This window comes from Schistocerca piceifrons, chromosome X, assembly GCF_021461385.2.
Source record: "Schistocerca piceifrons isolate TAMUIC-IGC-003096 chromosome X, iqSchPice1.1, whole genome shotgun sequence".
NCBI classification, from domain to species: Eukaryota; Metazoa; Arthropoda; class Insecta; order Orthoptera; family Acrididae; genus Schistocerca; species Schistocerca piceifrons.
In genome coordinates this window covers 225,925,159-225,943,934 of record NC_060149.1, presented here as the reverse complement: position 1 = coordinate 225,943,934, position 18,776 = coordinate 225,925,159, and the positions used below count along the sequence as shown (strand labels likewise).

At 39.8% G+C, this 18,776-nt stretch overlaps 1 protein-coding gene across 1 annotated transcript in view; it reads left to right on the top strand.

Annotated features, from left to right (window-relative positions):
• Positions 1 to 15,146, top strand: part of LOC124722266 (glutaryl-CoA dehydrogenase, mitochondrial-like) — a 40,408-nt gene extending 25,262 nt beyond the window's left edge. The window contains exons 4-6 of the mRNA XM_047247453.1: positions 1,019 to 1,179; positions 1,266 to 1,388; positions 15,084 to 15,146. Coding sequence (XP_047103409.1) covers positions 1,019 to 1,179; positions 1,266 to 1,330 — 226 coding nt within the window. The 3' untranslated portion in view covers positions 1,331 to 1,388; positions 15,084 to 15,146. The remainder of the gene's footprint in view (positions 1 to 1,018; positions 1,180 to 1,265; positions 1,389 to 15,083) is intronic.
• Positions 15,147 to 18,776: the final 3,630 nt, after the last annotated feature.

The window sequence follows — 18,776 nt, the reverse complement described above, 5'->3', positions numbered from 1 at the left end:
GAAATATGCTAATATTGCATATCTTTAACATCCTGCTCTCAACTGTTATGCCAATGACCAGTACAAAATTTGATGACTGCCAGTCATGTGGCATGCCGAAGTGTTCACTTTGAAAACAGGACCACTCTCTTTCCTACACAGCAACTATCTCAAATTAATGTACTCATGGCATGACAGGTGCCAAGAGTGCAATTAAGTCATTCAGTGTACTCCGTATTCTGAGATTACAGAAAACTGCTGATTAACTTCAACAGAGGTCACATTTTGATAATTTAGAAGCTAGAAATGATTACTGCAAAAGCAGCATAGGTTATTGGATGTTCATATTCTGATATCACTAATATTTATCAAAAGCAAACTAATTATATTGTAACCTATTAGATATTAGAGTTTGAAATATGAATTTCCTAGTAGCAGAGTGGCAACTCAGATGAAGGTTCGGAAAAGGTGACATGGACCTTGTTGGGACCTGCGGTTGTTATAGAAGGCGTTATGAAAGCTGTGGAATATGCCAGTATTTTTATTAGTCACATATGCTCCTTCATAGTTTATGGTCTCCCTACCAGATGTGGCGTTCCCAGGAAAACAGAATCCACACCAACAAGTCAAAATCACGCTACAGTGGTTTGAGGGATATTTGATGTCCTGATTGCACATAATCCCAGTTGAATTGGTCTGGGGTCTCATTAACCATGCATTGGGGACATGGAGGCTCCATGTTCTGATAATGTGCAGCTGTCTTGTATGTCAAGATGAGGCAGCTATCTATTAGGTGACTAGGTGTAGTATGAAACTGGATGTTGTGATGCAAGAGTGGTCTCCTAATTATATGCTTCAGTTTCACCAACAAAAGTTGTCTTACATGAAAAGCCATTTGTTATTGTGTGTTTCATAATAATATAATAAAAATAGCTGTTCTCAAGATTTTACACAAATTCCTCACTTTCTCACTTACATATTAAACCATCTTCATTTTCTCCATATAAGTAAAGTTTCATTTTGTACATATTCTTTTAAGGTGTACTCCAGAAATGATATCAATACTGAAACGTAATTCCTGTGGAAAAGCTTTGGACATTGCACGCACTGCCCGTGACATGTTGGGTGGGAATGGCATTTCTGATGAATATCATATTATTAGACATGTTCTGAATCTGGAATCAGTCAATACATATGAAGGTAAGGTCATATACTTTTTCTGTCTTTTTCCTCTTTGTTTCCTGAATGCAAATAATGGACAACTGCACTTGATCAATCTGTTATAGGTACTCACGATATCCATGCTCTCATTCTTGGGAGAGCTATAACTGGAATACAAGCATTTAGCTAAAAACTGGACTAAATATTGTGTTGCTACTGAATATTTATGCATTGCTGTATTTTCTGAGGTACGTGTGACAATACTTATTCACTGTGATTCTAAAATATGTAAATAATACTGTACATATTTATTTATTGCTGTATTCTGAATGAGAATATCCAGTGTGTTTTACTCAAAGTTTATCTGGAATAGAAAAAGTAAATCAGTCACCAATCCAAAGATTGCACTTTACCACCAAGCCACACTTACCTGCAATATGAAGTGTAAATTTTATGTCAACACTGTAAGTTCTAGTTTTCTGTCCATAAAATTTATTAATAATAACTGACACTGAACTGATGTTTGACTGTGTGTGGAAAATATAATGAGGAAAACAGGACATACAATTTACTAACTCTGGCTATGATTCCTATACAGTGAATAATGTTTGTAAAAGTATGAAGCCACAATTGTTTAGTTTATTGTTTATCCATAGATAAATCATATGTCTAACATCAGTTTGATACAAAGAGAAAACACAAGTAAAAGTGTACTGACAAGAATTAGGAAATAGATCTGCTGTTCACTTGCCCCATGGGTGATGCATCTGTTCATTTAAAAGATTATAAGATCACACTAACTTTTATTACTGACTTTCAAGTACTATGTAAGAACATGTTATTTCTCATAAATACTGAACATTTACTGGAAACACTGACTTCTGTTTCTGAAATGTTCAATATACTGTCTTCTTTCATAAACAGCACTGCACCCTGCTGCTGATTTTTATAGACTTACTAGCTGACAAACCCAGCATTGCGTGGATATTAATTTTGCCAATTTTCTATTAGAAATGAAACCTTGTATGTATTTGAGCAGTATACTTGGTGTGAGATGTGCAGTTTTGTGAACATCACTATGGCAATGCCTCTCCATATCTCTGTAGGCAGCTATAGTTTTCATCTAATGCCGTTTGTGCTTCACAGTTCAAACATGCTAAAAGCACAAGCAGGTGTAAGGGATTACCTTAAGTTGACTTGACTAGGAGTGTTTTAGTACTTAAGAATAAGTTTATTTAAATGTCATGCATGATGCAAAAGTTTCTCCTGATCTGTATATCATACAATGATATAATTTTATAGTTACATTCAGCAGCTTTTGTGGATAGTGTCTGCAAAATGTGTTGCGAATAGAGTTAGTAGCAAAGGAGTAAAAAATGTAAATGTCATGCACAATGTAGCAGTTTTTCATGCATCTCAGTGTTAATGAAGTCATATGTCCTGAACTGTGGTGGGTAGGTGGTTCTTACCCCTCAGCAATTGTTGCTTGACAGTAATGGATATGTATATCATGTTTGGTTGAAATTGGTCCACTGGTTTAGGAGAAGATGTGGAACATACAAAACACACACACACACACACACACACACACACACACACACACACACACACACACAAACACCAGCAGCAGTAGCAGCAGATAGTTTTGAAAGCTAGGGTATTTTTGTATAATTTTGTATGTTATGGCCGTACTAACAGTTTTGCCCCCAGAAAATAGGCACTGGGAAGAAATTCTGTCTCATAATTTATTGTCTTATCAGGTGAAGTTTTCTTTTGACGCAACAACAACTTTCTCTGACAAAACTACTGCTAGATGCATGTAAATTAACCTGCTTGTAATGGTGTGTTTACATCTGTGTAACTTTATGTGTGCACTATAGTTCAATTCTTTTATCTTGGCGGCTCGCGCATGCCCGCCCAGATGCGGGAGATTGCTGCGTTGCCAGTTGCACACGACGCACGCACCAAGAGAAGCAGTGCCATAGTATAGAATAGTTCGCAAGCTTACATTTAGGGGGGAGCGCGCAGTTCATGAAGTAAAGCTACCACGGCCGCATTAACCCTTTCGCTGATACAAAGACGTGCTCCCTGCATTCTGCGCTGTGCGCGTTTGTCACTGCACTGCTCGCCTGTGCAGACACATGGTGTTCTGACTGCTTTGACACACTTATCATTCGATTTCACAAAAACTATTTGGCCCAAAAATTAGATTTTTACACATCTTCTTGACTGATACCTTCCCCCCATAAATGAATTAATTTTGTTTTGATGTTCAACGCAGTTATTATGCAGCATTAAATATAGTAAACCATTGCACGAAATTTTTGAAGAGTTTGCAGAGGTAAAAGTCCATAGAGTATACTTTCCGTATGGTCGATTTTAGTTGCCACAACGTTGAGAATGAAATGTGGACAAGATACCTAAATTTCATGTAAAATTTACTGTATAACAATATATCATTTAATTTAAGTACCACATAGGTGTCGTATGTAATATTGAGAAATATTCCATCTTTCGTGACTGTAACAAAAGTTTTATTTACACTGGGCACATTTGGCTTTATTTAAAAGCACTTCAAGCGATCAAAAGGAAGTAGACAAAATACATTAAACAAAACTGTGGACTTACAAAAACATTAGGACTCCATCTATCAGTGAAGTGTTCTGAGCTATGTCAAATATAATTTTTGTGTGTGGCACACACAAACAGCATTTATTTGCTAAAACACTGATCAGCCGACACAAACGTTGAATATTGTGTTACCGCAGCACAAAACTATGAAAGGTGACTTGGCAATGGAGGAGACAAAATACTGTCCTCTGAAGATGCTTCAAAAGAGAGAAATGCGTCTGGTCTAAATAAGTCGCTTATTACAGTTGCGGAAGAGGAATATATTTCAATACCATTGGTAAAACTGCAACTGTGGAACAAAAACAAGAAAGAGAACATGAGTACCATTGTGTATGTGCCATACCTTTCGTTGATTGAAGTGCTTTAAAATAAAGCCAAACTTGCCCAGTGTAAATAAAACTTTTGTTACAGTCGCGAAAGATGGAATATTTCTCAATATTACATATGACACCTATGTGATACTTAAATTAAATGAGATATTGTTATACAGTAAATTTTATATGAAATTTAGGTATCTTGTCCACATTTCAATCTCAACATTGTGGCAACTAAAATCGACCATACGGAAAGTATACTCTATGGACTTTTACCTCTGCAAACTCTTCAAAATTTCGTGCAATGGTTTACTACATTTAATGCTGCACAATAACTGTGTTGAACATTGAAACAAAATTAAGTCATTTATGGGGGGAAGATATCAGTCAAGAAGATGTGTAAAAATCTAATTTTTGGGCCAAATGGTTTTTGTGAAATCGAATGATAAGTGTGTCAAAGCAGTGGGAACACCATGTGTCTGCACAGACTAGCAGTCCAGTGATGACAAAATCACGCACAGCGTGGAATGCGGGGAGCACGTGTCTGCAGCAGCGAAAGGGTTAATGAAGAGACAAAGCACTAGAAATTTCAAAAAATTGCATTCAAACGAATAAAATTCGTGAAGTAAGACACTGCGATATTGTTTTTAAATAAAGAAAATATTAAGCACTGCACAAGCTTTGAACTCATAACCTTTTGCTTAGTAGCCCAACACCTTAACCGTTATAACCTTCTGCTTAGTAGCCCAACACCTTAACCATTACGCTAACGCAGCTCATCTTACAATGTAACTACATGAGGAGTCTAACACGTCATGCAAAATACTGACAAACACTGTTGGTATGACTATGAATTACTGACGCTTCGTCAAAGTAAAATAGGAAATAAACACTTACCGCTGTTCCTTATTGCGAAAAAGCGGTTAGTGAGATTGATACAAACACTTTTCCTTGCTATCGCCTGAATTAGGAGTCTTATTACTTGTTAGGTTTAATTAATTAATAGAATATGAAGCAATTGGTATAAAGAATGCTTTTTGCAAACTTTCTATAAAAGAAAGTCTGCTATCAAGACATTGATTTTGTTCTTTTACTTTATTTATGACTGAACGTTTCTAAAACTGAAAACACTCATCCGTGCTCTGCACTGCAGTCGAGATCTGGCAACGTCGTTCTCTGTTCATTGGCTGACTGTGTTTTGTGACGTCAGATGCGCAGAACGAACCTAAACACGGCCGCCAACATAAATGACGCGCACTATAGGTGCATGTAGCCATTGAACGGAGAAGTGAGGGGGTGAATGCAACTTCGCAGAGTCACACGGGCTTCTGATTTGTGCACACAGGCTGCCCCATGTAGGCACAGGAATCTCCGCACTCCAGACAGGGAGACAAATGCAGCAGTCATGTACGTCTATGTAATTTGAAGAATATTATCATGCATTTCTTGTTTGTGGCTGGTATATTCTGCAGATTATAAAGTCAGTGTGAAATGAAATGATTGTCTACAGTTTTTCACAACAAAAACAATCTAGAAACAATAAAGACACACCTGAACGCAGTAAAGCCATTGTTTGTACTTCTGACAAGTACGTATTGATGAGGAGTGATTCTGGGACTCTTGATGTGCCAGCATTGACCCGTTTCCTTTACATGTCACTTCAGTTCATAGATAGTTTGCGTATAAAAATAGTAGTAGTAGTAGTAGTAGTAGTAGTAGTAGTAATAGTAATAATAATAATGATAATAATAATAATAAAGTCCACCTTACTAAGGTACCAATCTGGCAGTGTCGCTGCAAGTCCTCAGTGGTGCATGAATAATTTAGTCTCAGATCCTGAAATTGTATTAGTTGGTGTTCTCACAGTTCAGGGACGGATGTAACACCATTGATTTAATTTTGATACTCTTCCTTATTTATTCAGATTAAGTTGCACGCAACTGATGACCAGTTCTCACACTTTTTCATAGTATCAGCAGTTTATAAAAATAATTTCATTAGTAATACTCATCTAATCAGTCCACTTTCTCTCCAGATAATAACACTAGTTGGCCAAGTTAGTTACCGAATATAATGGACTTTTGACAGTGGCAGGATAACTCATCGATAGCGCTCTAACAGGTTCAACAATCATGTCTCCCTTATCCATATTTACACCTATCACTGACTGACTACACAAGGAAGTTCATACACGTTTATTTTCACAGCTGAGCACAGATCTTTTCACTGATGTGTTGACAAAATAATTGCTGATTGTGGGACTGATTAAGGTACAGTGCTCGTGGTGCAGGGTGCGGTGGCTAGAAGCCAGGATGCTGCAAATGGGTGGTGGAGCTGAGGTCGAGCCCAGATGGCAGAGGACGGCAGCTGCAAATGTAACAAGTTCTTTTATTGACACATCTGAACTGCTTGATGCATAGGGTCAGTGTCCAGCTGGCTGCCAAATTCTGCTTGGCTGTCTGCCCGCACATCCCTTGTTGCCGGTGCGGCACTATATCGTGCCAGTGACCTTGTTACATAAGCTGGTTGCATGGACCCTGCACCATCATTGTGCAAATTTTATGCTGCTATGGCTTCTGTGGCCCCAAGTACCATCTGCTGACATCACAGCAGGGGTGCCCACCACACTAGGCCCCCTGTCTGGCAGTGGCTGGTGTGCATGGGAAGAAACCTCCTGCCCCCTGGGCAGGAGTTGGCTGTGCTGCCGGGGATGTACATGAGTGGCCAGTGGTGTCATGCCTCTATAAGTCTGTGGAGAGATGTAGTGTGCAAAACTGCTGTCCTGCAGTGGCCTCGACTAATAACCTCTGTTGACAAGCCCATGTGGTGTCTTCATTTGGCACAGCTGCATCATCTCGGTTGGGCTGCGAGACTAAGAATAATTCTATTAAAAAAATGACTAGTGCTTGTGGCTGGCAGCAAGATGTGTATGCACCACTACCAGTAACAGATGGCATCTATATTCAAGTGTGTGCCAGTTTAAGGTTTTCAGCATTCCTGTGAGTCAAACAAACCTGTGACCATTCATACTACTTTTACTTGTTTACATTCAATATACATGTCAGTACTAATTATTATGGGCCCCATACACTTGAAATGGAATGTGGAAGTGTTTTTAAGCAGTTTCCTGTGTAGATTGACTGCATTATCCTACTATGCTACCAATGAACAATGAACAATGTTTTTTTTTAGTCCTACTGCCCCAACAGTTATCATTCCAGTGGGAGACAGCACCTTAAACCTGTTGGTAAAAGTGATAAGTGTAGAACTTTGAAGTTCTTCCCAGTCCTGGCCTACCTCTGGACCAACCATTGACTCACCACTCAAAGTCTAGTTGTTGACATCTTGTATTTCCTGGAGAAGGAACAGTACCCTTGGGAGAGGGTAGTAGTTCACGCTCCTTTGACAGAAGTCTACCCAACCATCCATTCACACCGGCTTTCAAATGCTTGATAGCAGTCTGGACAATTTCCAATTACTTGCAAACACCAAGTAGTTCACCCAGTGCCTGAGAGCAGCATTCACAGTGGGGCTGCATGTGGGTGGTGCAATGTTTATCTGAACAACAAACGGTAATTTAATTGGCTAGATAAAACATCTACTCACCAAGCAGTGGCAGAACACACACATAAAAGAATGTTGTAATTAGGCAAGCTTTCAGAGTCAGTGGCTCCTTCTTCAGGCAGAAGGGTTGAAGGGGAAGGAAGAGGGATGAGTGAAAAGGACTGGAGAGGTCTAGGAAAAGGGGTAGACTTTGGGAAAGTCACCCAGAACCGCAGGTTGGGGGAGACTTACCACACGGGACGAGAAGGATAGACTGATTATTGAGGACTGCATCGGATGAGATTTGAAAACCTGAGAGCACACAGAGCGTAGTTACTGTGAAGAGATGCTGAGGTGGAAGAAATTAACATAAATTAAGGCCAGGTGGGTGGTGAGAACCAAGGACATGTTGTAGTGCTAGTTCCCACCTGCGGAGTTCTGAGAAATTAGTGTCTGAGGAAGAATCCAGATGGCATGTTTGGTGAAACAGACACCGAGGTCGTGATAGTCATGTTGTAGAGCGTGCATGTTGCATGTTGCCAGTATACACCCTCTGCCTTTGTCCATTCATCCTAATTGATAATTTGGTGGTCGTCAAGGTGATGTAAAAGGTCGAACAGTGTTTACATGACAGCTGGTACATGACGTGTTGTTTCACAGGTGGCTCTCCCTTTGATAGTATATGTTTGCCAGTTACAAGGCTGCTATAGTTGGTGGTAGGAGGGTGCATAGGGCAAGTCTTGCAGCAGGGATGGTCACAGGGGTAAGAGCCATTGGGTAGGGAGATGGGTGCAGAAGGAGCATAGGGTCTGACAAGAATATTGTGGAGATTGGGGGGTGAGGGAGGGGAGGGGAGGGGAGGAGCAGGGAGGGGAGGGGAGGGGAGGGGAGGAGCAGGGAGGGGAGGGGAGGGGAGGGGGGTGACGAAAACCTGTTCTAGATGTGGTGGGAAAAATTTCAGACAGAATGCATCTCATTTCAGGGCATGATTTTAGGAAGTCATTGACCTGTCGAAGTAGCTGATTTATGCATTCCAGTCCAGGACAATACTGAGTCACCAGTGTTGTGTTCTGAAGCTGTTTTTTTGGAGGGATCAGCAGTACCAGGATTGGATTTGATGGCCCGGGAAATCTGCTTTTGAACTAGGCTGGTGAAGTAATTACGTGCAGTGAAGGCTGAGGTGAGACTGGTGGTGTATTGCTGTAAAGAGTCTGCATCTGAACAAATACGTTTGCCTTGACATGTCAAATGTTCCCTCCCATACAGCTTTGGCATTTGAGACAAACGTATTTGTTCAGATGCAAACTCTTTAGAGCAATACACCAAGAATTTCACCTCAGCCTTCACTGCACATAATTACCCCACCAGCCAAGTTCAAAAGCAGATTTCCCAAGCCATCCCATCCAATCCTCGTATTGCTGATCACTGTAAAAACAGCTTTGAAGCACACCACTGGTGACTCAGTATTATCCTGGTCTTTAATGTGTAATCAGTTACTTCAACGGGGCCATGACTTCCTAAAAACATACCATGAAATTAGATTCATTCTGTCTGAAATTGTACCCATCACATCTAGAACAGCTTTTTGTTGCCCTCCCAATCTCTGCAATATTGTTGTCGGGTCCTGTGCTCCGTCTGCACCCATCTCCCTACCCTATGGCTCCTAGCCCGGTGACCATCCTCACTGCAAGACTTGCCATATGCACCCTCCTACCACCACCTATAGCAGCCCTGTAACTGGCAAAAGATATACTATCAAAGGGAGAGCCACCTGTGAAATGACATGTCTTGTACCAGCTGGTATGTAAACACCGTTTGGCCTTTTATATCTGCATGACAACCACCAGATTATCAATTAGGATGAATGGGCATAGGCAGAGGGTGTATATTGGGAGCATGCAATATCCTGTTGCAGAGCATGCTCTACAACATGATAACCATGACCTCAGAGTCTGTTTCACCACACATGCCATCTGTACTCTTTCCCCAGACACCAGTTTCTCAGAACTCTGCAAGTGGGAACTAGCACTACAACATGTCCTTGGTTCTCGCGAACCATCTGGCCTTAGTATATGTTAACTTCTTCCATCCCAGCATTTCTTCACAGTAACTACTCTTCTCTTCACTCCACTTTAGTTTTCTAAATCTTTCATTGTCTTACCTATCTATTTTCACCACCCCCTCCCACATCTGTTACATACAATGTACTTATCTTTTTGCTCTTATTAACTCGTGCATGATGTGTAAGCAGTAATCTCTGTCTTGCATATTACCCTGTGTTCCACCTTTAAGCTCTCAGGTTTTCAAATATCATCTGATGCAGTCCCCAACAATCAGTCTTTCCTTCTCATCTTGTGTGGTAAGTCTCCCCTGATCTGCGGTTCTGGGTGACTTTCCCAAAATCCACCCCTTTTCCTAGACCTCTCCAGTCCTTTTCCTTCACCCCTCTTTCTTCCCCCTTCAATCCTTCTGCTTGAAGAAGGAGCCACTGGTTCTAAAAGCTTGCTTAATTACAATTTTCTTTTATGTGTGTGTTCTGCCACCACTTGGTGAGTAGATTTTTTTTATTTATCCAATTAAATTTAAATTATTTTTTCAAAAACTGATTGTTTTTGTTGAACAATAAACAAGTAACTTTAAACTAATCTTGGATTTTTTAGTTTCGTGATTTATTACCCTACAAGGCCTCCAAGTTCCTTTTTAAGATATGAAGTTTCAACACCCAAGAAAGTGGCTTTTGTTAAATTTCAGTGAATTGTTGAAGATTACTTTGTCTCAAACTTCTGTTGAAATCATCTTCATTAACAGATTCACGTGGGGAAATGATTTTCCAAAAATATATTGCTGCTAAAGTTTGCAGAGTACACAACTATAGCTCAAAACCATTGATTTATTGTGAAATATGTTACACACAGCACTCAGAGCTTCCAAAAATTCTCAAAAATGTATCATTTAGCACACGTGTACCAACTGAAATCAGGAGGCAGTGGTTGTCTAAATGATGGGTTCTGCTGCCAAAATGTAGTTTGCAATTGACATTGTAGTACAGATCTTTTGCAGCACTCACAGATGTTTGAAGATACACAATATATTATGATACACACAAGCCTTAATACAAACAATAAAATATTTCTAGAATTCTACATCAGTTTTACCTGACACATGACGTGGTCTCACACCATGGAAAAACTGAAAGTTAGTTTACATATTTAAATAAACATGTGCAATGTTTGGGTCTTTTTACTTAGCTGAATTTGTCACATATTCTACACTAGCATGCCACAGATGAATACTGTAACATCAATTTATGTCGTTTATAAGAGTGCAAATTGTGGAATACCAACCATTTAGGGCAGCTAACAGCAGAATGATTAATGTTTCATGTTGTCTGCTCAGATAATCTGAAATCTGTTTCTTGTCACATTTATTAATGAGAAATATCTATCTGCCTTTCTTAACATATCTAATAACACTCATGCTGGTGATGCTATAACTGCTATATCAGCTTTGATTCTCTGCTTTATGTTAACTAAATTAAAATGTTATGACCAATTTGTAACTAGATTTAAGACATTTCTCCTTATAAGTCACTTCCCTTACTAATTGTTCAAGGTAAATTTTAGATAAGGATTCATAACAATATCACACAAATCCCTGTTGTTATTGCTTGCCATAATCATTATAGAGTTTTCCAGCCTATAGTTAGTAAGTTGAAATCTTCCCATACCATAACGTAATAAGGTAACTCACAGTTTATGAATTTCCATTATTGTTCATACTGTTTTTGAACAGTAGCTGAGAGGGTGTGGTGCCATGTTTCTCAGTGATAACGATGATGAAAAACTTTGACAATACATACTGTTTAGAGTGACCTGCAATAAACTTAGCTGCATCAGGCCAACACACAACAAATGGAAAATAATATGGATGGACATAAATGTCATGCATGGGACTGATGACTTTGCTGTTTGTTCCCTCCCCCAAATCAATCATCCAATCAAACAAATGTCATGCAGGCAGATGAGATACACTTTTCAAGTAATTGAAATGTGTATACATATAGCTTGATTAATTGTGGAAATACCTTTGTATTAGCAGTGAAAAGGTGTGGTGCACATTCAGAGAACGTTTCATTATTGGTTCCTTTTCCTTTGAAGATATATGCAGTGGTAAATTTTAAACAGTTGTTTTTTCTGCAAGTGAGTATTTACTGTGGTTTGAAGAAACACCATTATTTTCTGTGCACAGGAGAGGTAAGTATCCATAGAATAACAGTCACCTAGAGTGCAGCACATTCAGTGACTGCAGCTCCCGCCCCAACAATTGCTAAAATAAAAGTGTCATTGAGTAACATTGTGGATATGCTACAACCCTGTCTCACTCCTTTCTCAATGTCTCACTCCTTTCTCAACCACTGCTTCCCTTTCATGCCCTTGGCTTATTATAACTGAGATATCTGTATAAGTTCCATATAATCCTTCACTCCCTTTAGTTTACTCCTGTCACCTTCAGAATGTCAAAGAGTGTGTTCCAGTCAACATTGTCAAAAGCCTTCTCTGAATTTACACAAGCTGTAAACATGGGTTTCCGTTTCCTCAACCTATTTACAAGACCTAAGATAGGTTGTTGGGTCAATATTGCCTCACATGTTCCAATGTTTTCCAAAACCCAAACCTATCTTCTCCGAGGTCAGCTTCTACCAGTTTTTTTTCATTCTTATGTAAATAATTCATGTTAGTATTTTACAACCATGACTTATTAAACTGATAGTTTAGTAATATTCACACCTGTCTGCACCTGCTTTCTGTGGAATTAGATTTATTATTTGAAGTCTGAGGGTGTTTTGCCTGTCTCATACATCTTGCAAACCAGATGGAAGAGCTTTGTAATGGCTGGTTCTCCCAATGCTATCAGTAGTTATGACAGAATGTTGTCAACTCCTTAGGTCTTTTGGTGCTCTGTCAAATTCTTCTGACAGTGTCATATCTTCCATCTCATCTTCGTCCACGTCTTCTTTGATATCTATAACATTGCCCTCAACTTCATCTCTCGTGGACAGACCCTCTATATACTCCTTCTACCTTTCTTTTCTTTGCTTGGTACTGGATTGCTATCTGATCTCTTGACAGCCATACAGCTAGTTTTCTTTTCTCCAAAGGCCTCTTTAATTTTTCTGTAGGTGGTACCGGTCTTCCCCCTAGTTATATATGCTTCTATAGATTTATGTTTTTCCTCTATCATTCTGCTTAGCCATTTTGCACTTTTGTGAATTGCGTGTTTTAGACATTTGTATTCTCTTTTGGCACTTCATTTGTTGAATTTTTATATTTTCTTCTTTCATGAGTTAAATTTAGTATCTCCTGTGATGTCCAAGGATTTCTGCAGGCCTGGTCTTTTTATCTATTAGATCCTCTGCTGCCTTCACTATTTCATCTCTCAAGCTATCAATTTGTTTTCTACCGTGTTCATTTCCATCGTTCTTGCAATCGATTCTTCTGTTTTATCCACAGTTCATGACCGATAAGTTATGGTCAGAGTCCACAGCTGCTCCGCAAATGTCTTACAGTTTAAAATCTGGTTCCAAAAATCTCTGTCTTGCTGTTATGTAATCATCTGAAACTTCCCATTATCTCAGGTGTCTTCCATGATTGTTGATTCTTGAGCCAAGTATTGGTGATGATTAAAATATGCTCTGAGCAAAATTTTACCACACAGATTACTTTTTTGTTCCTTTCCCCCGGTCCATATTTTCCTACTATTTTCCCTTCTCTTCCTCTTCCTACTGCTCAATTCCAGTCACCCATCGCAATTAAATTTTTCTCTCCCATAAGTGTCTGAATAATTTCTTCTGTCTGATCATACATTGTTTCACCCTCCTCATTATCGGCAGAGCTAGTTCGCATATAAACTCGTACTATTGTTGTGGGTGTTGGCTTTATGCCTATCCTGTGTATAATAATGTGTTCACTGTGCTGCGCATAGTAGCTTACCCACATTCTATGAGGGTCGCCCAGAAAGTAAAGCACCAATTTTTTTTTCTCAGCCAAAAACAATGCTACAAATGCAGAATATTCCAAATATATTATTTGAAGTCTCCTGAGAGAGAGAGCGCGTCAAGATTCTGTCACTTCTGACAGATAGTGTAGCTGCAGGACAGTTTCAAAATGGCATCTGTAGGAGATGCATGTTACAGCAACATGCCATCATTGAATTTCTCACTGCAGAGAAAGAAACTGTGGTGAATATTCACAAATGCTTGTGCACAGTCTATGGAGCATATGCTGTCAACAGAAGTACAGTTAGTTGCTGGGCATGGAGGGTGAGGTCGTCAGAAGGTGATTTGGTGGAGCTCCATTATTTGCAGCAGTGTCTGTCACACCTGACACACCTAGCCTAGCCCCCTTGGACTTCCACTAGTTTGGGCCATTAAAGAATGCCATTTGTGAAGACATTTTGCTGATGAGGAGGTGATTCACACAGTGAAGCATTGGCTCCACCACCAGGATCCGGATTGGTACTGACAGGGCATACACGCCCTTATTTCGCGCTTGAGGAAGGCCATAAGATGGGATGGAGATTACGTGGAAAAATAGGGTATGTAGATGAAACACCATTCTTTCATGTGTGTAATTCTTGTTATCTTCAATAAAGGATTGTTGAAGAAAAAAATGTGGTGCACTAATTTCTGGGCAACCCTCATATTTTCTTATTCATTATTAGACCTACACCTGCATTATCCCTATTTGATTTTTTATTGATGACAGTGTACTTTCCTGACCAGAAGTTCTCTTTATCCTGCTACCAAACTTCACTAATCCCCATCCCATCTAACTTCAACCTAAGCATTTCCTTTTTTTAAAATTTTATAGTCTACCTACCCAGTTGAGGGATCTAACACTGCATGCTCCAATCCATAGAATGCCAGTTTTGTTTTTCCTAATGATGACATTCTCCTGAGTAGTCCCCACCTGGAGATCCAAATGGGAAATTGTTTTGCCTCCGGAATATTTTACCCAAGAGGATCCCATCATCATTTAACTATATGGTAGAGTTGCATGTCCTTGGGAGAAGTAATGGCTATAGTTTCCCCCTTGCTTTCAGCTATTCACAGTACCAGCACAGCAAGGCCATATTGTCTGACATTATTGTAACAGATCAGTCAATCATGCAGACTGTTTCCCCTGCAACTACTAAAAGGCTGCTGCCCCTCTTCTGGAACGACATTTTTCTGGCCTCTCCACAGTATTAATAATATAATATTGTTTCTTATATGGCAGTTACATTGTCTGGAAGAAAGTTTATTATTTGAAAGTCATATTTCTGTTAGAGACACAACTAGGAGGATCAAACTCAATGAAATATCTAATATTTTGAACAATATTTATTAGTGTCAGTGTACTGCATATAAATGTAAGCAGTTTGGAAACACTCTTGATAAATACTCTTTTATTTTAGGTTGTACCAAAAGTGCCAATTTGTGTCATGAATGGTGAAAGTTTGTGATCGTCCTCCAACATGGAAAAAACTCCAGTGAGAATCCATACTGTCTCAAAATCAGTGTACAGGTATGCAATACACATGGAGCATAGCATCAGAAGATGCAACACAGACATTTCTGCACAAGTTTTGGAATAATGAGTGTCCTGTAGCTTTAAGTAATGAACATCTAGTCTGTAACTATGAATCTAATACTGAAGACTGCAGATTATGATATTTTCTGTACACCAAAGTTGCTTGCGGTATTGTATGAACTAAAAATGCTTTCATGATGCATTTGTTAATAAATAATTTTTATTTTTACTCAATAAAGTGCAATACCAAAAACATCATATTAAAAATTTTATTCTATATTATTATATGACTCTGTTGAAATGAAAGCCTGAATATTGTCAAAAAGATGCCACGTTTCTGCCAGAGAGCTGGGACCTAGTTTTGTTTTATATTTATCAACATGACACACACACAGTTAGTTACATCAATAAGAAATGAAAAGTAACACCAGTAGTTACTTTGTGATTGGTGTAAGAGGTAACAGTCAAAATGCTCACACATGCATGTTGACAATATGGTAATATTGCAATAGTTGCCTGAAAGATATGAAGAGGAGAAAAGGAGTGATTTCTAAATATTTACCTCAGTATTATATGCAATAATAGTGTACGCCTGTTTTGCTTTCTAGAGAAACAGTCACAGAGAAAAACTGTTCTGGTAAAATGACTACGATACTAAGAGACTTATATTAACATTGAAAGATCACAGGTTCATGTAAGTGTGAGATAAGCCATTGCAAATGTGAAGTGCTGGTAACCAGTATAACAGCCAGAATGTTGCATGCAAACATGCATGCATTGTGTTGTACAGGTGCCGGATGTCACTTTGTGGGGTGGAGTTACACGCCTGTTGCACTTGTTTGGTCAATGCAGGGATGGTTAATGCTGTTTGTGGATGATGCTGTAAATGATGGTTAATGCTGTTTGTGGATGCTGCTGGAGTTCTCATCCGATCATGTCCTATGTGTGCTCAATTGGAGACAGACCTGGTCATTAAGCAGGCCAAGGCAACATTTTGACACTCTGTAGAACATGTTGTGTAATGACAAGGTATGTAGTTGAGTGTTATCCTTTCAGAAAACACCCCCTGCAATGCTGTTCATGAATGGCAGCACAACAGGTCAAATCACCAGACTGATAAACAAATTTGCAGTCAGGATGCATAATATAACAATGAGAGTGCTCCTGCTGTCATACAAAATTGCACCCCAGACCCTAACTTAAGGTGTAGGTCCAGTATGTTTAGCACGCAGGCAGGTTGGCTGCAGAACCTCAACTGACCTCCTCCTAACCAACACATGGCCATCACTGGCACCAAGGCAGAACCAGACCTCCACCATGTCCTCCAATGACCTCTTGCTTAACGGAACTGAAGTCAAAAATGACAGTGATTGAGGTCAGTGGAATGCATGCTACAGGGCATCTCGTGTGAAGCTGTCCTTGAAGTAAACGATACGTAACAGTTCGTTGTGTCACTGTGGTGCCAACTGCTGCTCAAATTGCAGCTGCAGATGCAATATCATGTGTGAAACATGTTCCCTCTTGGAGGGTGACGTGACCGTCTAGAACCCGGTCTTCATGCGACCTTACATTCTTGTGAGCACCACTACCAACAGACATGCAAAGTGGCTACATTCCTGCCAAGTCTTTCTGCAATATTGCAGAAAGAACATCCAGCTTCTCCTAGCTGTATTACAACTCACGGAATCTCTGTCACCTTCTACATCTACATCTTTCATCCATACTCCGCAAGCCACCTGAAGGTGTGTGGCGGAGGGTACCTTGAGTACCTCTATCGGTTCTCCCTTCTATTCCAGTCTCATATTGTTCGTGGAAAGAAGGATTGTCAGTATGCTTCTGTGTGGGCTCTAATTGCTCTGATTTTATCCTCATGGTCTCTTCGCGAGATATACGTAGGAGGGAGCAATATACTGCTTGACTCTTTGCTGAAGGTATGTTCTCGAAACTTCAACAAAAGCCCGTACCGAGCTACTGAGCGTCTCTCCTGCAGCGTCTTCCACTGGAGTTTATCATCTCCATAACGCTTTCGCGATTACTAAATGATCCTGTAATGAAGTGTGCTGCTCTCCGTTGGATCTTCTCTATCTCTTCTATCAACCCTATCTGGTACGGATCCCACACTGCTCACCAGTATTAAAGCAGTGGGCGAACAAGCGTACTGTAACCTACTTCCTTTGTTTTTGGATTGCATTTCCTTAGGATTCTTCCAATGAATCTCAGTCTGGCATCTGCTTTACCAACGATCAACTTTATATGATCATTCCATTTTAAATCATTCCTAATGCGTACTCCCAGATAATTTATGGAATTAACTGCTTCCAGTTGCTGACCTGCTATTTTGTAGTTAAATGATAAGGGATCTATCTTTCTATGTATTCACAGCACATTACACTTGTCTACATTGATATTCAATTGCCATTCCCTGCACCATGCGTCAATTCGCTGCAGATCCTCCTGCATTTCAGTACAATTTTCCATTGTTACAACCTCTCGATATACCACAGCATCATCCACAAACAGCCCCAGTGAACTTCCGATGTCACCCACAAGGTCATTTATGTATATTGTGAATAGCAACGGTCCTACGACACTCCCCTGCGGCACACCTGAAATCACTCTTACTTCGGAAGACTTCTCTCCATTGAGAATGACATGCTGCGTTCTGTTATCTAGGAACTCTTCAATCCAATCACACAATTGGTCTGATAGTCCATATGCTCTTACTTTGTTCATTAAACGACTGTGGGGAACTGTATTGAACGCCTTGCGGAAGTCAAGAAACACGGCATCTACCTGTGAACCCGTGTTTATGGCCCTCTGAGTCTCATGGACAAATAGTGCGAGCTGGGTTTCACACGACCGTCTTTTTCGAAACCCATGCTGATTCCTACAGAGTAGATTTCTAGTCTCCAGAAAAGTCATTATACTCGAACACAATACGTGTTCCAAAATTCTACAACTGATCAACATTAGAGATATAGGTCTATAGTTCTGCACATCTGTTCGACGTCCCTTCTTGAAAATGGAAATCAATAATCGATAACTAAAACTTGAAATGTTGCTCTTCTTACTGGCCGATTGCATCAACTTAGATGCGTCTTCTGTGTTCTACTGTGCTGTTTGTAGTGTCTCCGCATACTGCAGCACGCGACAAGGGCTTGAAGACGATAAATGTAACCGTTTCAGAGAGAAACGCGACCAATGTGACGATCTGGCGTTAGGTCGATTCGATAGTAAATGACGGAAACGGGACATTTTCTTAGGTTTTTACTACATATTAACACTTTTCACATTTTCTCGTGTTACGTGGCTGCCAGTCCTCGGTTCATGCAAAATCTTAAGGTGCTCGGTCATGTCCTCATAGTGGCACTCCACACATTATATCTAACGTAAATAAACTTGGGTGTTGCAACAAACAGACTCAGTATTTGAGTGAACTGATCACAATTGTTCCAGTTCAGCAGTGGTGCAACAGAAAGTATGATGCAGTGGCAAGTGATTGTGTGTCTTATTGTTATCAGGCATGTGCACAGGTTTATGGTAGTGATTTATTGCCAGATGTAACCATTTGCCACAA